The sequence below is a fragment of the Haliaeetus leucocephalus genome, unplaced genomic scaffold (genome assembly GCF_000737465.1).
Source record: "Haliaeetus leucocephalus isolate CR32 unplaced genomic scaffold, Haliaeetus_leucocephalus-4.0 Scaffold880, whole genome shotgun sequence".
Classification (NCBI taxonomy): Eukaryota; Metazoa; Chordata; class Aves; order Accipitriformes; family Accipitridae; genus Haliaeetus; species Haliaeetus leucocephalus.
Window position 1 is genome coordinate 3,607,054 of NW_010973316.1, and position 26,745 is coordinate 3,633,798.

General features: G+C 42.7%; 1 protein-coding gene across 1 annotated transcript in view; it reads right to left on the reverse strand.

Moving 5' to 3' along the window:
- The window catches only part of ERBB4 (v-erb-b2 avian erythroblastic leukemia viral oncogene homolog 4), a 402,050-nt gene that overhangs the window by 287,323 nt on the left and 87,982 nt on the right, over positions 1-26,745 (reverse strand). The window contains exon 3 of the mRNA XM_010583267.1: positions 21,031-21,217. Within this exon, the coding sequence (XP_010581569.1) occupies positions 21,031-21,217 (187 nt within the window). The remainder of the gene's footprint in view (positions 1-21,030; positions 21,218-26,745) is intronic.

The window sequence follows — 26,745 nt, forward strand, 5'->3', positions numbered from 1 at the left end:
GTGACTGGCCGGCAACTAACCTAACATCCTCTAAACGCACACTGTACATGCACATACAATGAGGTTTGATCTATTTGACTCGGTATCAGTCACCAGATGAAAGCAGAAGTGGCACAGCAACAGAAAAGCAGAAGACAGCATGGACCTTGAAAAGCCTGAAAGAAAACTCATGAAAGGCACAAAGTCTGCCATCCATTTTATGTGATCCACCAGTTCACTGACCTTCTTGTACAATCTTCTTCCACTGGACCCTGAAAGGAGCTGAAATAGCATTCTTTAACAAACAGCCAAACAATTATTAAAATTAGGAAACAGAAGCTTTTCATAAAACAGGCTCTCTAGAAAGCCTATCCTATCCCACCTCATTCTTCTCCCTGGTCCTCAATAACTAGTCCTGAATACGGTGTTGCGTTACAGAGCTTGTTGCTCTGGTGTTACCCCAGAGCAATGAGTGTATGGCTTTCAGTTGCTATGCGATTTTTAATTTTAATAAGGGAGTCCTTTCTGGCATTCTTGTGTTGCTAAGGAATATATAGTTCCTATCCCAGACTACAGTATCTCACAGCAATCATATATTCCCTTGGACAAACATGTTAATTAAAATGTCATTGTGCCATTTATTTCTGCATGAGATCTCAGTTTTGTTTTTAAAAAGAACACAGCAACAAGGTGGGAGAAATGCAAAAGGAGGCTATCGGAAGGTAAGAGCATTGCTAATTACACCTTCCACCTGACTGCGATACTGCTGAAATGCAAGCATGAGATCCAGCACAGGCAACAGGCTGCAAACGGGATCCTGGGCACTGACCAGCTCCCCCTGTTCCAGTAGAACCGATCTGGATGACTTTAATAAGTTGTTCATGCCTTTCAGCTCTCAGTCACAAGGCTTGGACAGAAGACAAAGACTGATTTAACAGAGGATGAATGTAATGCACTGCAAGTAGCTTAGACTGCACCAATTAATCAATTATCCAAGTACATTCCACTTTAATACATTCATTGCTATTCTAATCTTTAATCAACTGCTTGTTTCATGCACTATGCAGTTCCTGTGTTTCTGTGTGAAGAATAATATTCACTCTGCAAAAGAAAAACACTGCTTCCAATGCCAAACATGAAAAAACAGAAGTGTGTTGACCTCTGTATGATGTGAACAATCTTGTAACTAATGGCTTACGGACCATGCTGGCACTTACTGTGGCTTTGTTTGATACACCCATTAAAAATATTTACTGGAGATTAGTAGCAGAAACTGACCCAAACAATGTTTTTACCTTCATGTCTCAGCTTGGCACATGCAACTGAAACTTCTAGAACCAGCTGCTGAATTTCCTAAAGTCAGCAGTACTTTCAAGCTGTGATTTATTTCATTTTTTTGAAAAGGAGGAAGAAAGTTTGAAAACTGTTTGTATCACCTCCAAGTCTTCAGCTGTATTGCTACCCTTTCTCCTCCTCTTCTGGCTCTAGTTTAGGGTAACTCCATTCCCAGAGGAGACAGCCCACCCTAGCAAGCCCATTGAAGGCTGGAGAACCTCTTCCTTGACTTCAATGGGTGTCAGAGTATGTCCACAACACTCTATTGTTAATTTCTGATGCACTTACTCTGCAAAATGAGTGACCTTTATGTGACCACTTCAAGTCTATCAGTCTCTTTGCCCCTGTAAGAATTTCACATATTTCTTCCAGTATAGGAGAGTTTCTGCCAGAAAGTCCTCTGAACCCCCATCACCAGCCAGGAGCTGAGGAAGGTCTTTCTGTAAAACCACCTCTTCATCAGTGTGCCATGAAGGAGTCCTGGCGGCAGAAGACCAGGGGATGGGGTAGGGGAGCAAAACCGAGATCGCAGATTGAAGGTAAAAGTGGATCAAAAATTATCTGCAAGTGAGAAAAATGCATTTGTTGATAACAAGTCCGGTGTTTGATGTGCATACATACTTTACTATCTAGCCTTTCATCAAGAGCCAGAGGATTTATCGTTCAGGCATGAGAAATGGAACGGCTTAAAATGGTCAGTGACCACAGAAAGGATTAGCACATTATTATGTTTTTAATACACAACATTAACTTTTTTCAGGATTTATTGGAGCTAATACAAAAGTGACTAGTGTTCTGGTTTTGCCAAAGTAAGAGGTTGTTTATGACTCCGTTCCCACACATGGCCTGTAACAAACAGATAGTCCTGACTGGAAAGGGGCCAGCAAAAGAAAGTTTCATCATCTACAATATATTCACAGAAATAGAAGTGACTTGTTCAATTCCTAATAAGTACCTGGACCTTCTAAAACTAAAGCAAAAGTATGTTACATTACCCCACCCTGCAAGCACACAATAAAAGGTGGCATGGAAAGTCTTTCGGCTTTTTTGCCGTTGCTAGACTAGTGCTATTTTTACAAATGTGGCATAACTAGCCCCCAGCATTCCAGGATCTCAGTCAGCCCCCGAGAAGTCATAACTAAAAAATGCTGAGATGTTAAAAATAGTCAATGTTATTTTTTGTATGTGTATTCTAGCTTCTGAGAATTCAGGATTCATATTTTTCATTTTCACTCCACATTTGTGATGGCCGGAAATGGATTTATTGGGTTTTAAATGGAAGCTGAAATTCTCAGGCCATCACAAAACTTGAGCAGCTACGGTTTTAAGAAGAATCCTCAAACTGACTTTCTCAAACCTGTGTATGTAATTTAAGACATTCAGTCTCTTTTTTCAGAATAGCACAGGAACCTGAGACTTCAGGATTGTGTCCCACCCTTTCCAAAATGGACTGTGTTCCTAGTGTGCATACCATTTTAAAAGGTATTTAGATGGCTAACTCCCACTAATTTGAGTTACATGCTTCTCTATTTTTAAATATGTGGCTCTCGCCACCTTTTGGAAACCAGGCTTATTATTTTAGGTCTTTGGCTTTTGAAAGTTGCACTTAAAATATTGCAACATTGGCAAAAAAGTAGAAGAAATCACTGGTAAGCTGAAAGGATAGACAGACAGATACATGTAGAGAAGTAACAAACCAGAAAACTTTCTTCTTCCCATCCTCTTACTTACACTGGTTGAATTTGTTTCTATCTGTGTTTGGAGTAGACTTGGAGAAGTAGAATTTGTTTCTCCAAACCTCTCTGACAGTTAACACAATCAGAGCAAACTCCACAAGTGTAACAACTGAATGCTGCCAGTCTTTTATATATTATTAAGTTTTTAGCTTTTCAAAGACAGAGGCATAGGAATGCCCTTTAGTCTTGCAAATGTCATGAAGTTATAAAAGGCAAATAGCACAGCTTACCCCTACAGACCCTAGACTGTGACAGCTTTGTCTTGCAGTCAATCCTCTCTGGTCTGTTACAAAAACAGCAAGCAATGTGTGCCTTAACACACACACAACCCAGTCAGGATTCTTGCCCACTTGGTATTTGAAAACACATCTCAAGCCTTAGTGTATTTGCAATGAATACCTCTACTAAATCTCTCCAGCATGTAAATGTTCCTTTCTTAAGAAAGATGCTAAAACTGAAGGTGAAGAAATTTAACTGTGGGTTGATTCCTCTAGTTCTCATTCACCTTGAGGCTGAAAGGACAACAGACAAGCTTGTGAGAGCTTTCTTTTCTTCCCCAGTTTGGACTGCAGATCAGATGTGAATTGCTACAGAACTCTGAAGCAGCTTGGGATTTCAAAATGTCTTTTCTCATTTACAGGTTATGTCTGTATTGCAATCACAGTATCTCAAGTAGATGTTCTGGGCTGCCTTCAGACCACTTAGATCTCATACTGTGAACAGTGTGACTTGGGTAGCATAGAGATAATTTTTGGCTTGCAGCCCAAATGTTTACTTAGTATCTGGGGAAGCCTTTGCGGCCTATGCTGGGTTCCCTTGCTCCACTGCCAAGAGCAACTGAGCCAGGCAGCTAGCTAGGGCTTAAATCCCTGGCTTCCGCAGTGCAGACATGTGCTTCAGCACTTGTGCAGAGAAGGCAGAGAATACAACCACCTTGCACCGTCAGGTCACAGAATTACTAAATTCTTCACACATTGAGGTTGCCACTCTCACCTTTCACCTTGCCTGGTGCTTTGTGAGGCAGCACCTGTGTTGTGTATGCTGCAGGTTTCGTGAGTTAGCAAACACCTGCGTCAAACACACACTTGTAAACCTCAGTTTGGCCAAACCTGCATAGTGCTGGACTAACACTTGGCTGTTGTGCTGAGAGCGTGCTGTCAGCTCACACCAACCTTCCCTCTCCCCTCCAGCTTTGGTGGTGGTGGAAAGTGCCTGACCCCAAAGGGAACTAACTAACTCCCTTGTGCTGAGCAGCTGCCAGTTCACCCCACTCTGCGGTATCAGAGCAGCCCAAAGGCGCCAGGGAAATGCTGGAGCTGTCCCTGTACATTTACGTGAAACAAAAGTTATAAAGAACTTAAAACTATATTTAACTTAGTTGTCAATCTCCTTCCATTCCCTGTATGCATTTCGTACCTGCATCTCAGTTTCCATTAGGATCATTTCTTGTAGAGCGAGGCTTTTAAGACAATAGTGCAAAAAGCTCTCGCAAGGATTCAGGTAATATACTTCCCAATCACATGGCAGACAGGTGGAAAACGTGAAAGTAAAACAGTCAATAGCTGCTTGCTATCTCACCCCCTCTGAACTGCAAAAATTTCTTAGAGAGCTGTGAATTACTCCCCTATTGTTCACGCCACATTATTATTTTGAAGTGGCTCATGCCTGTATTATTTGGTTGCCTGCTTTGTTTGCCTTATCAGTTTGCTGGGTGGTGTATAATTAAAAAAGCCCTGTTTTACCACCTCACTCATAGATTTATATAATACACCAAGTGTGATAGCAAGAAAAACACAATATAAACTTCAGCTGCTGCAGCCTCCTTGTGCATTTATTGAAACTCTCCCTTTTGGGATACGTGTCTCTCATCAGAAGCAAGTCTGTGCTACAAAAGCCAGTATTTGTTTCCTGGTGACATCCATGAGCATGACAGTTTGTTGACATAAGAAAGCACAGACTCTGATAGCAGGTGAGGCTGGACAATCCTCCCAAACTGCTCAGCATCTGCAGTTCCTGACAAAGCCTTCCAAGGAGGTACTTGGCATGTGGGGATACACCTGGAGACGGTGATCGCAGACAGCTAGAAAATATATTTTGAGGTGGCGGGCTAGATACTCCACAAATATTTGTTGCAGAGAACATACTCTGCCCTCACTCTTTCAGCCCCAGCCACTGTGGCCAGTGCTGCCAACTGCTCCTGCAACCTGGAGGCCTTTCTCCTTTCACCTCTTCTCCAGTCTCAATCTGTGTGACACAGTTGATGCCACCTCTGTTCTCTCTTTCTAACATGGCCTTTTTTGTCTGTCATTGAATCTAGAGCTCCTTACCAGGCTCTTCTCATGTCTTGACAATAGCCTCTCTCCTTTAAGAAGCAATTTTGCCCTTCTCTGTTTCCTTCCAAATGCCACTGTGTGACGACTGCTCTAGCTCACCACTCTAAACATGCCTTTTTCTTCTCCCCCCATTTCATGCCTTCTCATCACATCAAATAAAAGCAAATTGTATTCACTTTCAGGATCTTCCAGAGCCTATCATTCTCTCGTACACTATTTATGTCTTCTCCCACTTTCAATAAGCCCATCATGCCACCCTTCATGAAACACAAGATACATTTTCAAACATCTTTTGTACTTCTTTCTGTGATGTATCTCAAAGATGTGGATGTCCAGCAAGTTATCTCATTGACCTCTTTCAAACCCTTCCCCTCAAACCTTCTTTGCCTTTATATAGAAGTGAAACTTGGCTGCCTTGGTAGCTTTGGATGTGCAGAACTGATGCTCCCCATAAGAAGCTGCTCTGTCTTCCTGTGTTTGCTTTACCTACCTCTCTGGGTCCACTGGTGTCCTCCTGTCTTAATCACACTGAGCTATTTAGGGCAGGGGCTATTTTTTTCACTGTTCTCCTATGAGTTCCTGAGCCATGACTGGGAAGTGCTGCTTATAGATGAGTCCTCTGTAAACTGATGACCCTTGCGTTCTAAAAAAAGTAGCTCAGGTCTATACATTAACATTTACAAAAGGTTACATTTACTTGCAAACTTACTACTTAAAACACGAACACAACCCCTAATTTAGAAATGCCTGTGCAGAAACACTTTTCTCAACAGGTAAGCGAAAGTTCAGTGTTTATTGAAAGTAGTTTCAGGAGATTGTGCTGTTGCCATTTAACGCTGTCCCACCATCTAAACCTTGGTAATAGATCCACTAATCCTACATAAAAATAAGGCAAAACACATTCGTGTAATCCATTTAGGGTGCAAAGAGCATATACATCACCAGTATATATCACAGCTCAACTGTTGAGTGATTATTTATGAACAAGTGACTCATGAACCTGTGGTAACTCACACACCTGCAATCATTGTCCACATCCTATCTTCACGGAGGATTAAAGGGAAACCATGGCCCTCGCTGCAGGCCCAGTGGCCAGCTCAGGAAGATGATGGGTTAGGTTTCAATTCCTTTCCACACTGTCAGTCAAGCAGAGATTTGATCACAAGTGTTAGTTTGGGCACTTAAGATTAGCTCTTGGTGGCCGAGATAAAAAGAGCCTGTCAGCTTAATGGTTGAAGGAACTCTGTTATATAGCACAAAGAGACACGAAGCTCAGCCAAAGCTGAAAGACAGTGTCTGAAAAGGGAATGAAACCTTTGCTTAAGGGCTCTTAACTGTTCTTCTTTGGCTTGGGGTGCATTAGGCAGAATGATAGAGAAGTAGGTCTCTAAGCCTTTTGCTCCTCTTCCTTTCTCCAGATACTAGGTAACAGTGCACCTGGGAGCAAAAGGATTAAATAAAGTCTTTTTCAAATGGCTGCCTTGCAGAAAGAAGGCTGCTACTAAGGTATTTAGGCAATGCCAGTATCCCTTCAAGGTCAAAATTAGGGACAAGGTTAGTAGGGCACCCCAGCATTACAGTCAGCAGGGCAAAAGACACCTTTTCCCCCAAGTTGTCACATTGCTCTTGGTCAAACCAGTAGAAACAAACGAGAAAGGCCTATTCTTCACACAAGGCTTGCACTGGTTTAACTAAAATCAGTTATGAAGTCAAGTCAGTTCAGCAGGTATGAAATCCCAAGTGAATGCACTTAACTTAGTGCACAGACATCAATTTAGCTCATCTGAGTTACTGAAGTAAGGCTAAATCAATACAAGGCACTTGTAAATGCATTTGAAAGAACATTCATGTGGGGTTCATTTCAATTTAGCAAGTCATGTTAAGGAGCAATTTTAGTTAAACCCAAGTAAGGTTTCTTTGTTGGCTATCCTTAAACCCTAGATTATGACACTAATTACACATATAAGAAAGCAGAGAGGAAAGCAACCCTTGTATCTCCAGGCAGGCTACCCTGAGTCTCTGCATCAGATCCCACAGAAGATGGATGTGAAACTGGCCATCAGAACCTTGTATCATAAACCTGCCATTGCTGGGTCAGTGAGACCACCACTGTGCAACGCCAAAGCACGTAAACACCAGTCACAGGCTAATGCCAAGAGAGAGCCAGCGATGTCCTCCAGTGACCTCTGAGATGCTGCGAACAGCACAGCTTCCATCTTTGAGGCTATGCCCGTGCCGAGTTGGAAGCAGCAAGGCAGCTTTCTCATGCTGCTCATGGAAAGACCTCAGACTTGGTTTGGATACCAACAACAGACAGGCACAGAAGAGATTGGAAGTGGCCCTGTAAGGCATAGGCAAACAACCCCTCTACCAAGATGCAAGCCGGTGCTTGCCAGGAGACACAGCCCTGACCAGATCTGCCTCTGCAGCCATGCAGCTGTCAGTGTGCCATGTAGCATGCAAACTCCCCATCCTAGCGGAAAGCAGGAAGGAAGCCGCAACTCCATTTGCCCAGCTCCCTCCTCCCCTCCCTAAATTTCCATGTCTGGCCCTTGAGAAGGTTGTAAAAGGATTACATATGCTATAATGCTTATCTGAACTCAACCAGACTGAAGGTAGTCCCTCCCAGCTCTCCTTTCCTCAGTGACAGGACATTATTTCCATGTCCCATAGCTTCCTTCCTAGGACTGGCACAGTAAGGTAACCTGTCACAACCTGTCTCCATACAGGCAAACTTTATCTCTTCCCAGAAACACCCAAAGAAAAATAAGATGGAGGGCAGCTATCTCCAGAGAAGGATGCAAGAAAGAGGAAGAGTTCCTAAATGGGCATGTTGGAGGATATATGCCCAGGAAGCAGATGCCCTGTTTGGCCCTCCTGCTGCAACAAGCAAGCAATAATCTGCCCCACCCAAATACTGTGGAATGGAAAGTCCCCTGAGCAGAGAAGCACACAGGCAGCACTGCTGCTTCTTCCTCAGAAGCAAAGCAGTAAGGTTGGAGAGGTCCACTGACAAAACAGTGATTGCAATTATATGTTTTTTTCTATTTATACCAAAGGCTAAATTAACAGATTAATGTTTACTTCCAGCCACTGCTACGAGCCTGAAGGGGAAATGGAGCAGAATGAGGTCAGCAGAGGTCACAGCTCATTCAACCCATCAGTATAGTCAAATTTGCTCAGCAGAGCTTTGATTACTCTTTCAAACTTCAAGGCTGGTTTGTGGTAAGAAATCTTTTTAGAAATACAGGAATAAAAGGCTAAAACTAGGGCCATGTTAAGATATTAATAAATCTCTCAACTAGCAAAACTATTACCTTTATTTGGGAAGCTGAATGCTTCTGAATATTAAATCAAAACCACTCAGCTCTAAACATCTGGAAGTCTTGCTCCTGGATGAAACAGGGGCTGTAGTGAGATTTACCAAGCTCGCGTGGGGCTAACTGTACAGCCCATGGGATTAAGTCATTATGCAGTCACAGCCATTAAAATGTTCCTCTCAGCTCTTCCTCTGACACATACAGGATGATGCTGCCCTTGCAACCTTACCCTATGCATATTTTAGCTCAGTGCCTCCTTTTAAGACATCAAGCCTCTCTTAAAGATCACCACTCTCTAAAGCAGAAGAGCCTCTGGGTCCAGCTGTTGCTGAAGCGCTTCATGACTGTCACCTTCACCCGACAGCAGCACTACAGCGCACACTTGGAACTGGCCTGTATCAGCACTTAAGTGTGACCGCCAGGAGCATGGCTACCACAAGTAATAGTTAACTCAGCAGGAGTGAAGAAAAACACAGCCATGGGGTCACAAAAGCATCATTTCATAACTCCTACACATCCTGCATAGGCAAAGAAAAAAAGAAAGGAGACTCAAGTCCTGATCTGTCCAGTTCCTCTTGTACTTGGAGCATTTCAGAAGAATAATCCCTTCCACCTTCGACAACCTTTGCCGCTTCCCCGACACAGCCTCCAAGGGGGGGTTAGACAGCCGTGCTGACAGCCTGAGCCGTCAGCACTAGTCCAAGCTGGCTGGCTGCACCTGTGTCTTATTGTCAGCAAACAGCAGCCAGGGGCAACTCTTGGTAGTGGGGCTTTGACATCTAACTGAAGAGTAGCATACGTCTCCTGTTAAAGAAATAAACAAACAGCTCTTTGGTCTGTAAGAAGAGCCAGCAATGTGTTTCCTTCTTGGGGGAAAAAAAAAAAAAAAATTAGGGAGTGTGGTATCACCATTTCAGAACAAAATGCAATTCCTGCTCGGTCCCAGTGAGGCTGGCAGAGAGCACTGATGCTATGGATATGCCAGACTTTGGGTGTCCTGGCGATGCTGGTAAATGTCTGACTCTCCCAGAACATAGCTTGTAACTATGGATTCAATACAAGGGAAAACCTTTTATCAACTCCCATGGGCTTCTTCCACAGCCTTTTCTTATACACCCTTTTCTTACACAGCTTAGGACACATTCAGCTGTGCCCACTCCAGCTTCCCCATCAATCACATATGGGACAAGGAGCTTTGCCTTTATCCTCCTTGTATTTGTATTATCCTTTTCTGCGTTACAACTTTTTTATTATTATTAATGTTTGCCCCTCTTCTGCATTACATTTTTTATTAGTGTTTGCAACACTGTGCTCAGGATAATGGATCTTTAACTGGCTGAGGCTTGTAAAGAATAGAAGTATTAGGGGAAGATAATCATTACTATTTCATGGAAATGAAACTAAGTTAACTCCACCAGAGATGAGAAACCCGTCTCCTGGGTTACATATCCACTTTGCTTCTCATACAAAGCTAGTAAAGAGTAATTTCAGTAGGATCTGTACTGGGCCCTCAAGCCAGGGAATGAACTCAGTCATGACCTAAAGCTTGCCGCAAAGCTTGCCAGTAATTCAGGTGCACTTATTTGACGTTGCTTTGGCTTAAAAAAAAAAAAGGAAACAGCATGCTTTTATAAAAGAAATTATAACAACAGTAAACCAAGGGCACCACTCCAAGAAACAATGTGCTCCTGCATTTAATTCTTTACTCCAAAACCAGACAGAGACATACTGGGAGCCTGGAGTTCATCATATTGCTTAGAAATTAGCAGAGATGCACAGAATTTAGGGCTATGCATCCAGTATAACCTCAGAAGTGATTGCCACCTGCTCTACAGACATCCCTGTAGAGGGGATAGTCTGAAGCTAGTATATTGGGTGAAGTTCAAACATGGAAGCAAGCAGCTCCCAAAAAAAGACAATTCACCCTGCCAAGAAGCAGGTAGCTCATGTCACACCATGTTGACAGACCTGCACCACAACCAGCAGCCAAACCGATTCATTTACAACTTGCTCTGTATCTGTTTTCCGTTGGACACACTCTTACAACAAAGGAAGTATTTTATGGCTGATATTGGGATGAAATACAAGCAGAAAGCAACTTTTCAGCCCTTTTTAAGGTTTTTTAAAACCTTTCATTTCCTAGACCAGGTACACAAGCCAAGACCACATACTGCAGTGAGCTGAAATGTGATGGAAAAGAAAATTCAGCCTAAACCAGGTTCAATTATTATTGTTCAATTAACAAAAATTATTTTGATTTGTTTGGTTGAAAATGCAAGTTAATTTATAGAAGAAAGCATGAGAAGCTATTAAATATCATAAGCCATACATTTTCACTTTAAAATGAAAGATTGTGCCTGACAATTTCAGCACTTTTCCCCTTGTTTTTTAAACCACTCCTTTCTCTCAGAAAGCTTCCCTGTCAGATATTTTTCAGTTCTAAAAAAGGTGTCAAAAAATCTGCTACTAGCTCTAACTGAAGTCTACATATAGGAGATTGAAGCAGATGAGCTTCTTTGACCCTGCACAATAGTCTTGGCAAGAACATATTGAACCTCTCCATGTAAACTCAGCGGCTGCATCCTGCCCTCAGGTACCTGTGCCCCAGAGCCATTTTCAAAGCTGCATGACTCTACAGCCCCTACACTGTGATGGAACCAGCTCCCAGAGTTTTCACAACCTTTAGCATCAATCTGAATACATGCCCAGCTGACCAGTTAAAAAACAACACAAAAAAAACCCCCAAACAACACCACAATCTCCTCTATCCAGCACAGTAGACAGAGACGTCTTTGATGCTGCCCTTCCTTCTGTGCCCCCACGTCAGGAGTACCCGCAGTTTCAAACCCAAAGCACGTGGCTATGCTATTTCTGACAGGCAGAAGCCAGCTCCTGGGGGAACTTCAGTGTGGGCATGGCGTTTGTATGATGGTTGGCCAGACGGACACCCCCTCACTTCTAAGTCTTAAAGAAATGAAAGCACATCTATGAAAGTTTCACCAAGGAGAAAAAGAAAAAAAAAAAGGAAGAAAAAAAAAAAGGGAAGGCAAAGGGGTTTCAGAGAAGACAGCCCCTTGAGCGATTTCCAACCATCAAAGAAAAAGGCCTCCAGCATGTTCTCCTCATCTGATACCTTTATTCCCCCACTCCACGCCTGCAGGCATGTTCCCTGCAATGCACAAAAGGCTCCTACAGCCCCATGGACAGATCTGCATCCACATGCATTACCTGCCTCCCGCTCTGATTACCTCATGCTGTCACTTCAGACCAATCAAAGTTCATTTTATATAGAAAGTGGCTCTTGCAAAGCTAGGTGGGACCGACCAGGGAGTCTTGAGTCCGAGAGAACTCCAGCAGTTCTGTATCAGATGCACTCCTGCCTAGCCTGTCTCCTCCTTCATCTGTAAGGCAGTTACAGTTCAGGTGAGTTCTTCTGCTCTGCCAAGAGATTGTGGGGCACATACTTGGATGTTTTCCACTTTCTTACCTCTGTTCACAGGGTGATTTCCCTTCTTCTACAGCTCTGTATTTCTATTTTTATGTTCCCCTCAAAGTTATGTTTTCCTGCCCATCTCCGCATTTGCCTCAGTGGCTTTGCAGAGATGCAAGGCAGGAGGCTATGTGTTTCAATGTTTACAAAGCACACTCACAATCACAGCACACCCAGCTGCCCAGAACTGCTGCCCTTGAATGCATCCTTGTCAGCATGTCCACTCTCATAGGGTGGGGCATGGGTAGCAAATGAGGCAGGCCAGGAAGGAACTCCGGAGACAACTGTAATTGTCGGTCCCTTTTACTTCCCCCAGTCACATAAGGAAAGCTCCTGATGGTAAACTCCTTGCTCCTCATCAAGAAATCCTATTACCTGTGTGCAAATTCAGTAGCAGTGCTCATGTGGGTAAGCTAACAAAGAGTTTTTCTCACCCTGGAAACTGCAGGCAGGACCTGTAAGTGTAGCACTGCAGACAGGTTCAATCTGTTGGAACAACTTTCATAGACTAACACACAATGCATCCTCTTAACAGCAGCATTTCCCTTTCACATCCCAACATACAAAGCTTGTGTGATCAAACTCAGTTTCAGATAAGCTCTTAATGAACTGCTGCTCACTCCTGGCCCTGCACTGCTGCACATTTTGAGGCTGCTGCAGACCCACCCAAGTTAAAACTACAAGGTTTTGACAAGACTAGTCCCAGTGCTGGCCAGGCTGAAACTTGCAACTCTGCAAGAAAGAGGTTTGTGTGCAGGCAACGAACAAGCAGCTTGGGATGGAGCTGGCCAAGCGGAAGGTGGGAGTACTTGCCTCTGTCAGCCTGCAGACAGTGAAGGCTACGTGAGTCTCGCCCCTGTGCCCAGTGTTTGGGAGGGCTTCTCTGCCTCCTCTGTCTGCAGGGGCTTCCCTGGAGCTAGATGTAGCAAATGAAAGAGTTTTTGGTTCATTGCCTCTCCCATCCCTCCATATAGAGTTTCTAGGTAATTTCCCTCAGCAGCAAATGACATGAAAATGAAGAGGCATGAAAATATCCTAGGAAAAACAATTATTTCCACTGTGTAAACTTAGGGGTCTGATTCAACCTTCTTTGAACTCAGCGGGCCTTTTGTGTTTGCAATGAATGGTGTCCTTGCCAACTCCTTACTCCTACAGGTTGGCCAAGAAAAGCTAGAAAAGGGAGCTTACTCTTTGATCTGAGTTTAAATCCAGGTCTGTAAGCATATGCCGCCTTGCAGACATATGCTGCAAAGCCTTTGCTGAGTTTTAAGCAAGGCACTAAACTGGACACCGGATCTCCCCCCAGAGTTTCATGCCATTTTGAGCCCTAGACATCAGCAGCCCCACAGAGCTGGAGGCTGGTCCCTCTGCCCCACCAGTGGCTCACAGCTCACATCCCCATTGCGGGTGGGCAGAGACAGCCCACCACCCCGTGGCAACTGAACTGCCTTGCTCAGTAACTTGCCTTTTGCTAGGCAGTACTAATAGGTTACATTCCCCATGTAACACAAGACTTTAATTATTTTACAAAAGCACCAAATTCCTTCTCAGCTGTAGCCTGTCAGAAGGAAATAAGAAAATCAATGAATTCGGAAGACAGTAGAGAGAAAGAGGGGAAAAAAGGAAAAGGAGAAAACCCACTGAAATTAACGCTTCTTTCATTCACCTGAACTGAAGAAGATATACCACTGGAGCAGAAAGGATTTTAATTTCTAAAATACCTAGTCAAGACCAGAGCTTGGCCTGGGCTGTGGAGTACAACCCAGCTCTTTCTTTCCTTTCCAAGCAGGTGGGGAGCTGGGATATATTTTTTCAGCACTGCTGTTGCTATAAACTGTATGATTTCTTCCTGACTGTAAAGCTTATTGCATTTTACCAAAGTTATAGTGTAGCTCAACAAATATCTGTCTGCCAAAGTTGGATGTTTTGAAGTGCCACCCATTCCTGACCCGTGTGAGTGAAATGGAGGGATTACTCTGTTCAGATGTTTAACTCCCTGCGAAGCATGTGGCCAGAGAAATCCCTGTGCTGCTAAAGCTCTCGAGTCACTGAAGTCAGGCAAAGCTACTCTATTACTAGAAGGCTTCAGTATTACTGGATTTATCTTGATTGCCCATATTTCTAAAAAGCTAAAGGGTGTTTCACACCTCTGGAACACGGAGAATTTCTTACTTCATAACTGAAAAATGCACAGATAGAACTACTGCAGAGAGGTAAAAAGGAGAAACTACCAAGAAAAGCTGAATGAATGACATTGTTATTTTACATGGCATTATCAGGTGACAATGGCAGCATACCTGGATGTATTTTATAACAACATTTAAACTAACATCTGCCAGCGTTAAAAGTTGAATTCCACATCACACCAGATCCAACCTGAGTAGCATTTTCCTACCAAACTCTCGAAATAAGTCTAATTAAAGTAGGCAAGCATTACTGCCTCTGTTGTAGAAGTGGTGATTGACAACAGAAAGCAGCAGAGGCATAGGTTACACCACAGGGCTAGGTAGGATTTCCTCTACCTACTATAGACCCCAGTCCTTCCTCCCAGTCCACTACCCTTCCTTACCCAGCAGCCATATAATTAAGACCCTGAAAGCCCAGGACAATGTGCTTCTGTTTGCAGAGACCACAGTTAGACAGGAGCGATCTGCTGTGTCCACCTTGATGGGTTATTTAGCCCAAGCACAGGACCCAAGTGGCGTGGCAAACACTACTTCTAAAGCTAGCTAGGCTCAATGCTAGCTCAAGAATCACTGTGCAGAGCCCCACTGCATGGTGTAGACATGGCTTGAGTCAGCTATCATTAGCTGGTATTAATCCTGACAGAGCACCCTGAACACAACATCCTCAAAAGGGCTTAAGTGGGAGTTAGGCACTAGTGAATTTATAAATTATAGCGTGAATTAACTTATCCACTGAAGAAAGTAAAGGGCAATTTAAATTTCAGTTAATTACAAAGTCAAAGCAAGTAAGCTAATTTACACCAGCTAAGGATTTGGCCTAGTTTCTCTTCCCCATAATTTTAAGCTGGTTTTTTTGCAGGAGAAGCTGCGCAACATGAAGTTATCCTGCTGCATGACATTGGAGACTCACATCAAACATTCTGTGTATTACTTTCAATAAACTGGTGTAGACCATTCACAATCCACTATATGCATCTCATAGTTTATGTGCAAATATCGGGGGGCAAGGGGACACCAGCAAACAACTTTCTGTGGGAACCCTTGAATTTCCAGTTAAAAACACTTACCAATATATCATTATTATAGTGAGGTTTTTGTTTAATTCTTTGCTATAATCATTCCAAACAAGGTTGTGCATTTCTAACACTAGAGACAGAATTGAAAACAGTAAAGTGCTTTGAAATAAACAAAACTGGGCACAAACTGTCAATCAACAAGTTGCAAAGAATCACAGACATTTGTTATACCATTTGGCATGACAAAAGCCTACCCAAATCCTTCAAAGAGATTGTGCAAAATTCTAGCCCTACTGAAATTTAAAAAAACATGTCCCACCCTTGTTTCTGAACATAATAAACTCACAAGTATAAATCTCATGGGGCTCAAAATCAGTATTTATTTCTGGCCATATACAATATACCTATTTGCCTTGATAACACCTGTGAGCAATTTTCTGCTAGCTGGAGGCAGTTGCTCCTCAGCCTGCAGGTCCCTTATATCTGGGATTCCTCAGGGCCATGTCTGCAGCCATAAGCTGAGGAGTGCCTGGAAGCATTCCCAGGCACTGATGCCAACTGGCAGGGAGCAGCCTGAATCCACGCTAGTAACTGCCTCCATGCTCAGCATAGGGCGGCTGCATACCGACTGCCAGCAGAGATCGGTCTCTGGACTCTCCTGGCTGTCAAATCACACCTAGGGCAAGTTTTTTTTCCAAAAAATAGTCTAACAGTGTCCTGGGGGAGAGGAGACAGATGTGCGCTAGCAGGCACGTTTACATTTATAAGCGCGGGGGCAGCCACAAGCCTTGGCCCTTCTATCCACAGGGGTGAGGTGAGCAAGGGGAACCCATAGCAGGTCCTGCACTGTGCCCCCAGGGTCTGCGCCACCACACAGAACAACCCTCCTTTCCCAAGGGAAGCACAGCCATGCTTGAGGTGTTCCTCCCATTTCTCCTACCCACAGGCTGGTCAGCAAAGATGTGCTGGGATACAAACACCTCTATGGTCCGTGCAGCTCCTAGGATAGGGAAAGGAACACTCCTGGGCAGTCACAGAGCCACTGCAGCTTCTTCTGCAGGGCAGAAAACTCTGGCAGCAGCCCCACAGGCAGAGGGTAACCAAAAGGATTTTTTTAAACAAATTTGTCATTCCTCCATGTATCCTAGCAACACCTCTCTGAGGTTAGAGATGCGATGCCTTGCCCACCTGTTGCATAGGAAGCCCGAGGCAAGTTACATATTGCTTTCTTCCCAGCTTGCTCCACTAGTACGAAGCCGCAGCCATTAAGGAATATGCCACAATCAGCATCATCCAGTCTCGTCTGCTCAGGCCGGGTGTCACACACAGGCATTTGCATCTCTAAACACTGTGAACTCAACAGTGGCTCGTGCAGTGTATGTGTGGTCCAAGGAAAGGTCTTGCTGACACAGGCTTAGGGCTTTGTGATGAAGGCAATAAAAAGGGGGTGGCTTTAATCCCTGCCACAAAGATGATTTATGTGCAGTTACACAGCTCTGAAGGAGCTCAGGCTCTGAGCGCAAATCTAAAGATTTCCAAAACCACTGTAGATCCAAAACATGCACAGTGAACAAAACTGAAAGGAAATTTGACTCCTCCCATGCCCCTCCATCCAACCTGATCCAGCTGCAATATAATTATAGCAAATGAGCAGTCCTTGTTTAAAAAAACCCAAGAAACTCATTGAAAAACAACCTTTTTCATAAGAGGTATCATTCTTTTTCTCCCTCCTCTAAAGCACTCCTTAGCATTTTCTATTTCTCGTGGTGGAAAAAAAAGGAAAATGAAAATGTCATAGAAATGATCATAGAACTTTAAAATTTCGTTTTATAGAACAAATAAAAATAAAACCTATTACAAAAATCTGTAGAAGGAGACATTTACAACACATCACTTCCTACACCCAGTGAAGATGGTCCTTTCCCTATGATTCTCCTGCCCATCAAATCAGATTTCCTTTCTTTGGCTATCACTGACCAAATCCTTTCAGCTACAATATCCACTTGTCACTTGAACCTCAGTTATCTTAATTTATCATTTATCTGTATTCCTGCAAAACAAGCAGATAAGGAGCTACATATTTTGCTGCTTTTTTGTGTTACTGAACTAATCACTAAGTCCATTTTATTCTAATATGTTGAAGGAATTCAGTGGTTGCACAGGCACACACAAGGGAGCCTCTGTCCCCAAGGGCAATAGGGGAGATGAGGTTATCACTGCTCAGTCAAAGATACATCATTTGCTGTGGATCTCTCTTATTCATCTTTACTCAGAGGAAAATATGGGATACTTCATAAGTGGTTTTGGCACTTGTGAGTTATCCCTCTTTCCCCACTCATGAAGATAAATGCCGTAATGAAATGCAGCCATCAGGTATTCTCTATATTTGGAGTACTCAAAGTGTGAACAATGATTATGCCCTTTCATTGGATAAGTTAAGGTTGACTGCCTAGCCACCTGGGGAAGACAGGAATGATTTGCACTAGCTCACAGGCAATGAATGGAAGAAGGTGGCATACCTTCTCCCTCAGCATCGGTTATTCTGCTAATCTCAGGCTGAATAATACGTTCAGTATGTCAAACCTTCCTTTTTACTTAAAGGCTACTTGGCAGCTGAATCTGCAAGCTGAGATAAATGCAGCTGAAATGGCAGCAGCCACTTCATTAGTTCAGTGTCTGTTTGGTTTTGACACTTATGTGGAACCATTGACTAAGTTTTTATAACAAGCAAGAAAAGGATTTTTATAGGTAAGAGTTTTTGAAAGTCTCACGTGAATTTTAGGACATGGTCCTGGCCTGTGCTACACAAACAAAACTCCCTTTCGGGTTGACAGACATCATGAGTGAGAACTGGATCATGTTTTCTGTGTGAGATAAAACTTACTGCCTTCATTGCTGTCATTTTTTTAATAGCATAAGGGAGGAAACTCAAGCATTTAAAGTTATATTTAAATATGAAAACCTGATAGACATATCTGGCAATAAAAACACAACTGTTAACAGCATACTGAAAATAATGCAATGGTACTGCACAGGAGGCTGAAACCTTGTCTCCGGTTAAGTCTGAGGATAATCTGCAGGTAAGAGCAGCTTCCTCATGTATTTAACACAGGGAGTAGTGTTTGTATTCATATATTGTGTAGTACTGGGCAGAATTACCCTCAGGATCACATCATCCAGACACTGCATGTATAAGAACAGAACTTCCCAAACTTCTGTGAACAAGGCATAAGCCCTGGAAAGACAGTTCTTCACAAGCAAGACAGGAGTTATGTTTATATTTTACTCAAGTGGAAGAGAGGCACCATTAAAAGCCAATCTCTTGAAACCTGTGGTAGACTGAAAGGATGCAAGCTCACAGGGGCTGCTTCATCTTAAATTTAATAACAAATCACTGGCTGTTTCTGATGTAAATATGGAGCAGTTATTAAGACACAGGATAGGTTCAAACACAGCTGAACTATCTCAGCCTTGCAACATCACCGAGTCCCACATCCACCAGTTATTTTTATGCAGTTATTAATGCTAAGGATGTGTTAGGAAAATAAATTAAGTATCAATATGCTCCAGGGAGAGCATATGCAACAAGAAGCAGGTTGTGGGTTAACATAGCCAGGTGCATCTTAACCAGTATACAAAAATGGTCAAAGAACAACTGCTAAAAAGACTCATGAAGCCCTGGCACATTCTATCTAGAAAATATTAAGAGTATTTTGAAGCACGTGCTGGCTCGTATTCAGCACCCAGAAGCTATTTTAAGTACTCAGTGGAGACAAGCTAGTGTTATTAGGGCACTTTTCTTCCAAGAGATAGCAATACATTTTGAGCCAAATAATCCCATCAGAGGCCTTTGTAAACACCTAAATCAGATGAAGTGGCTGTGATGATCTCATGTTAGGAAGGATTCAGAAGCTGAGCTAAGACAGGTTTTCATACAACACTTGAAAAGAAAGTCAAGCTATTTGCTGGGCAGTTTTGGTGCTGTGCTTATCATGTAAAAGTGGCTTCCAGAGATTCTGGAGTCTGAGGAACTGCCTGTTGGCACAGGGCAGCTGGTTCAGGAAGAAAATCTTGAGCTGGAGCCTACAAAATAAGGTTTTTTACCTTACTGGGCAGCAAAGCCATGGCTAAACAAGCACTGAAAGTAAACCCTCACCCTCCTGGAAGAACAACAGCCTCAGACCCAAGAGGAAAGTATTCCAGTCCTTCTCTGGCCTTGGCCTCACGTCACTTCTCTGTCTCAGTTTCACCCAAACTAGCGTCTTTTACAAAGCATTTTGAGACCCACAGACAAGAAAAAGTATACGAAGAAAGAGATAATACTATTATTACCTGATACTATGGCTCTGTATTACGTGGAGGCATAGACAGTCACAATGAACACCCTAAATCAGAAAGATGGAAAGAAATATAGGAACAGAACAGGAGGAAATTGGATTATGACAGTGATAGAGACAATAGTAGATGGCAGGGATTTAGAGACCTTGGGAAGCACTATGATATCAGCATGATGGTCTCAGTAAAGAAAATTGTTAAAAATATGACCAGAAGAAACAGCCTGATGAGAAAGAGTCAGCCAAAACTGTTTTGTAAAATATCTCAAGCCTCCTTTTCCCTCCTGTTTTTGAAAGCTTAGCTGTATGGCCCAGCAAGGCTTGAACAACAGGGAACTGTAAGTGCTTGTGTGCCACTCTGAATACCACAACACAAAACTAGCAGAGGGTGAAGGGTGCCTAAATATAGTTCAGAAGGTTCCCACCCATCTGTACTCAGGTTCAAACTCCACATCCAGCTCAGGTCAGCATTTAGCCACTAGCAGAAATAAGGCAATTTCACAATCACCAAAGCTTAGAGTAGAAATTATCACAGCTGATGAGGAACCAGGTATAAATAAAATACTTCCAATGAAGTCCCTAAAAAGAGTTTGCCACTGCCTGCACTTAAATAAGTTATAGTCTGGTGATATTTAGCCAATTTTTCATCTCCCAAACCACTGACTGTAGATCCTCAGCTGCGAGAAATGAAATGTTGATCTACCCCATATCATGATCCAGTCATGAATTTACAAATGAATATAAAACCATGGACTTGGCTTACATTTTTGTCAAGAAAATAAGCACTTTTCTCACTATATATAATGCTCTATTTTTCCTTAAAAAAGGGAGTTCTAAGGAACTAAGTTCTAATACAGCAATGATACAGTCTCTCCCACGCCCTTCCTCTTCCCCCACCCCCAGTGGAGGAGCAATGGCGACACAGACAGCAACAAGAGCAGAGGGGATGCTAAAGCTAAGCTAACTTGGCAGAAAATACGTAACACCTGAAGGAACATACATGCAATAACCAAGGATCACAAGGAAACCAACATGCTCATAATACCAAAATGAAGAAAAAAGTTCATCTACTCTTTCAACAACTATTTTTGTTTCAAATGCATGACTTCCATACACAGCCTTTGATCAGTAGTGAGAAAAGTACATCTGTGAAGCAAAAAAAGTACAACGTACAGCTGCCAGCCTCTTGTGGTACCTCCATTATTTGCAGAATGCAAGTGACTGAGGGCATTGGTGCAAATATTCAACAAGCTCATTTTTTTTCTTGAAACTAACCCATCACATTTGCAAGTTTCACTTACCCGTCAAGTTCTTCAAGCCAAGTTCCCTGAGTCCAAAGTTACCATCTTTTCTGTAGTTAAGAAATATCGCCAAAGCATATCGCTCTTCATAGAGTTTGGTCCCACGAACGATGCGTAGGTTCTCCAATGGCAGGTATTCAAACTGATTCAAAGCCACCAAAACATAGCCTGTGACTTCTCGGATAGACTGAAAAGCAAAAATGAAACAAACACATTAGAAACAGTCCATTTTTAATTGTTCTGAATTTCTCATACAGTGAGTGCTTTAGTATGACATGCTGGTACCCAAGGAAAAAAACCCCACAACTTTGGAAAATTCTGTTTCAACTTACTGATTGCAAGCACATTTCTGTTTCAATTTAACTGAGTTTATTAGAGATACTTGTTTGAAAAGTAGAGAATAAAGAGGTAGCCATTCTTCTCAGTTTTACTAAACTTGAGCAGAAATTCACAGTAAATTATTAAAGATGCACGAAAGGATGGCTTTGCACAACTCAAAGCAGAGAGCAGGTCAAAGGCCTCTGCAGGACATGAGCAGAATCCACTGGGGCAATGCCACAGTTCAGATAAGATTGTCTGTCATCAAGTAACCCTGTTGTACAGGATATTTCAGGGTGAGACTGAAGGGACACAACATGGGGTAAGAGAAACACCTCTGGAAGAGCTCACCATTGAACAGGAATGGACCGTAGAAATAGGGGGGCAGATTTGGAAGAGTAAATGAAGACAAAGCACATATGTATTAACACCCACTTTTGTACATCTAAATGGAATCAAGCACTGAACATTTGCAAAGATTCAACTTCAAGTTTCATTCGGAAGTGCTGGAACCATACATGCTATATATCCCAGACTTTGATCAAAACCGGTATCAAAACCTTTAGCAAAATTACTGGTGCATCTTTGGGCTGGCTGAAATCTTTGTTTGCTTTAGATGAACTACTCAATAACCCTCCTGCTCATACTCGGGAATTGATTGCCTGGGTTGTAAAGGGAAAAACTACCCTCAAACCCAATAACTATGAACAGTTTTTCAAAGTCCGAAAGATTAACAAAACTAAGATGTTTTTAGAAAGAAAAAAAAAGATTTAAAAGTATGCTCTTTTAGAAAGTAAAATTCATTCTAAGGAATTTAAATAAATGGCCTAGAAATCTGTAAATGCCTTTGAAAAGTATCATTTCAACACTCACATAGAGCCCCACCATCCTCAGCAGGACTTCACACAGGCTGAGGGATGCTCTGGCCAAGAGCTGCTCCCAGAAACAGAACCTCCATGTTGGAAAGAGTCTCTGAAATACGGTTTTCAAATCTCACCTAATTCCATGTCTGCAACAGCCTGTAACCACTGTATACATGTATATTTATGTATGTATATTTAATGGACAGAAATTGATATAACTACTTGCGTGCTTAAGTGGATGCATGCACTTTTTTCTTCCCTTTGGCAAAGTCAATACCTTAAACAATGCACAGAAAGAAAAATTCTGCTTAGAGTAACGTGCACAGGCTATAAGTAACATGATGGGGACTCCAGTCAAGATCGTAATAAAAACAAGCAGGCAAACAATAGCAGGCATCAAATTAAATGTGTTGCATATGTATCATTAATAAAAAAAGGCAACATGGATTTGCAGCACAAAGGACAGGCTTTTGCTTTGCTAGTTCTGCGCTGTCACCATGATTTCATACATAAGTGTGCAAGAGCCTTTTAATTAGGTTTATAAAAGTTCCTAAGATTATTAACAAGTGTGCCAGTATACATAAGGAAGGATTTATATGCCACAAACTCTACGCACTAGCGGTCCTTCTGAAGTTAGACATCTGTACTCAGCTGAACCTGCTGAAAATGCTCTGGAGCTATTTCAAGACTTGCTTGGCATCTAAACAGAGGACAGTGTCATTACAGGACTTTGATGAGAACCCAGTGAGTTGAGCTAGGTTGAGAAGTACGGTTCAATAGCTCAATATTAAATGTAGAGCTGCATTATACCTTGGGACACCAATTCCATTATAACCAGAAGCTTTCCAGCACTTTCATGATAGCTCTTTGCTTTCAGACATTTCAGCTTAGCCAGTTTGGTCAAGAATTTGTTTTTCATCGTACGCAAAAATTTTCTTAAGCTGTCTTTTTTAGCCTCTCTTCAGAATCTAGGAAATTTAAAGATTATACTCATGGCTTCAATTTTTCCACTGATGGATATTCTAAGGATACTGTGATTGCTCTAATTAATTTAAAGGCATGTTTAACTTGGAATTGAGTTGAAAAAAATTAAAAGCAGTTCCAAAACTGCATCTGACCAAGTCCTCCCTGCCAATTTTTGTCACTTACAACCACATTTTCTATTTTTAGGGTATGTCTTATTTACTGCTGAACAGCGCGTCCACTTGAAAGGGCCCTAATTCAGCATGGCACTGAAATTACACACACACTCAGCCGCAATTCTTCATTCTAAAGTTAAAAAAAAAAAAAAAAAAAAGGAGAAAAGAACAAAGTTTTGTTGTTGATAATTGTGCACTACCCCAGAAGCCCTGTACTTTCTATGTTTGGTTTATCCGACTGAAATGTCAAAGTACTTGCCATAATTTGTCAAGCCAGAGAGTCCTTTCCAGTCTGATGGCTTCCATCATACTGCAATACCTATTTATTCGCTGGAGAAACTGCCGTGTTAATCCTTGCAAAACAAAATTATAAAAATAAACCAAAGGGTTTCTAATTTACTAGAACATAGCAACCTGACTGACCAAATTTAGTGGTTTATTACATTAATTTGGGGTTTTATTTTATTTTTTAATTCAAATTTGAATGAAAAAGGCAGAGCAATAACATGTTTTGCAGGATGGTCTGTTTTCTGACTGGTCCAGCTTGAAAAAATGTCCTGGGAGTACAGCAGGCAGCTCAGGTTTTGGCCCCTCCTGGCCAATGCTGTCACTTTGCCAGTCACTGCAAGTTTTGACATGATTCTTACTGAAAACGGACACCTGCCCACTTGGAGCTCACTCCAAGCCCTGTTGGAATCACTGCAAAGATGCCTTTTGGCTTCCATGCAGACTCACAAATCCTTATACCAGATGGGATCAGCCAGCCTGATCTCCTCTGCAACTCATGCCAAGACTAGGCAAGATTTAAACCTCTCACCCTTTGTATACAAGGCTGAACACTTTCCTGTTCGGGTATCCTGAACTCAGGTATAAGCTCAGGTATCCTAACGCTCTATTTGAGCTGTTTTTGCTTCAGGATTAGTCTGTGTTTCACCAAGAAGGTGGAGTGACTTACAGCAGTGGTAGTTTGAGTGTCACCTCCTGGTTTGATTCTCCTGCTAAGGCTGGAGGTCCTTGCAAAAATATATTTCTCATGAGTGTCCCTCAGGAAAGAAAAAAAAGGAGACAAGGATGCCAATAACTGCATTTTGTTCCCATAACCTACAACTGGAATGGAAAGAGGCAGATCAATTTCCAACAGACTTAAAGCTAAAAGTTTCCGACAAGGAAAACCAAATGAACTCTGGCAACACCCAATCTTGATTGCTGACCGCTGTGATTTTGCGGGATTCCTCCCCAACCGCATTACAGCATTATTTTGACTGGGAATTCCTGGCCAGCATGATCTTGCCTTTCCTTGTCACCTTTCCAGCTCCTGAGACTCGACCTGTTATGTGAGGAAGCCATTGAGTGAGGCAGTGACAGGCTCAGGCTCCCATAGCACTCCTGCTGCTTCGGTGAACACATTTTGGCTCCCCAAATTTCTTTGGGTATGGCAGCAGGAATGAGCGTATAGATTTGAATGAGGAAAAGACTGAAATTCACAGGCTCCCTGTCGCAAAGGGACAAGGGAAGCTGTTCATTGAGCCCTCTGAGCAGACGCCTGCCTGGCTGTTCGAAAGCAGATGAGGAGACACCTCTGAGGATTCAAGAGCCAAAGGTGCCTGCTCCTCTGACTGGGCCTGTTAGGTATTAGATCCTGAAATAAGAAAGGGCATGCTTCTAGCACGAAACAAAAGGAGTGTGTGTGTTGGGGGGAAGTATTATTCCTTGACAAATCTAAAGCCTCAAGAGCTGCTTTAAAACCACACCAAGACACAGGATTCAAGTCTGATATATTTACCAGAGAAAAGCTCTTCATCTACATTTCAGACAGGAGATGACTACTTGTGCTCCACAGCTTGCTGTCCCTAAGGCCCAGCGCTGCCCTGCATCCCAAACCCAGGCACAATAGCCTATAACCCAGTCTCCTAACAGCCTCTGCTCTCTGCAACACAGCCAATTTGTTGTTTTTAAACCTAAAACCACATTACCCTTCAATGACAATGGACCCAGTCAAGGCCGTAAAACCCAAAACTCCTCGTGCCTCCGGGTGCTGCCCTGCCCTGCCCCAGATGACTGCTGCACCTCAGGGTGCTGCCACAACATGGCGGACACTGCTCCCCTCAGCTGTGCTGGGGCAGCTGCTTTGGAGGGTGCAGGTTGGCGTGCGCAGGGTGAGCAGGGAAACAGTGTCCCAAAATTACACCAAAAGGGTTACTTTCAGAGGTTCTTTTTCAGGTGCTGAACTGTAAAAACGAGCTCTGGACAACCTGTTCCCTTAATTACAACTAATATTAGCTGAGCACAGGTAAAGCATTTTAAGCTCCCAACAGCAAAGCCAGAATTATCCTGTCAGCTGGGAGTAAAAGGCAAGATTGTTCCTTGCCATCTTAAATTGTCCTTCAGCTCAAGTCAAACAAATCCGAGTGAAATGGAGCAAAATAACAGTGAAAACTTCATCATTCTGCCCAGAACAACAGATCAATGAACGATTAGGGAAGCTGATGCTTCTCATAAACAGTACCAAGTCTTCTTAACATCTGTTGGGGAAGGTTAGGCTGTGGCTAAGGCACAGAAGAGAGCTATATTGTGGGGTTTTATTTCAGCTACAGATGCGTTATTTATCCAGTTGCTGAACCTGATCCAGTAAAGCTCTTGCTGCCTCATCTGACTGGACACACGTCCCCAGCATGGGAGTCAGAGCAATGGCAATCTGCTGCAGGGGTCAGCTCACACTTTGTGAGACCCCACCCCAGACAATTAATTATCTTTTAGGTTAATTTTCCCCTTTTCCATAAAAGCTAAGTACATTTCGAGTCTGCTTGGATTTCACTTCGAAAGTGCCAGTAAAGAAAGATCACCTTAAGAAAGAGCGTGTTTTATTTAGAAACATTTAAAAAAAAAAAGCCATAAAGAATATATATATTCAGCATATTCACTTGAGAGACAAAGACAAAAGACTTTGCTTTTGCAGCACTCCTTTGCAGTGAGACAGAGGTGCTTTGGTCCCCAGGGGAAGCCAGGGTGCCACCCCCTGGGGTATAAAGAAAGTCAGCTACTGGGAAAAGTCTTAGGAGGCGCAGGGGTTTCCACAGGGAAAGGGTTTCTTCTTCCGCCACAAGGCGGAAAATAGAAAGGGCAAAGAACTTTGAAGTAGATATACATAGGGAATAAGCCCAGTGGACACTTTTCATCCCATCTGTTCCAAATACAGTAATTTCTATTTTCAGGGGATATCCATTTCACAAGGCAGCAGCAAGGCTCTTCGCGCAGCTCAGCTGCCAGCAGATAACAGACATCTCCTGACTCTGATCCAAGGAGCTAGGCTGACCCTTCAACGTGAACTGTGCGCTATGTTGCATTACATTAAATCCTAAGAAAGCCAGATTTCTAAGTGATACAAAGGGGGAAAT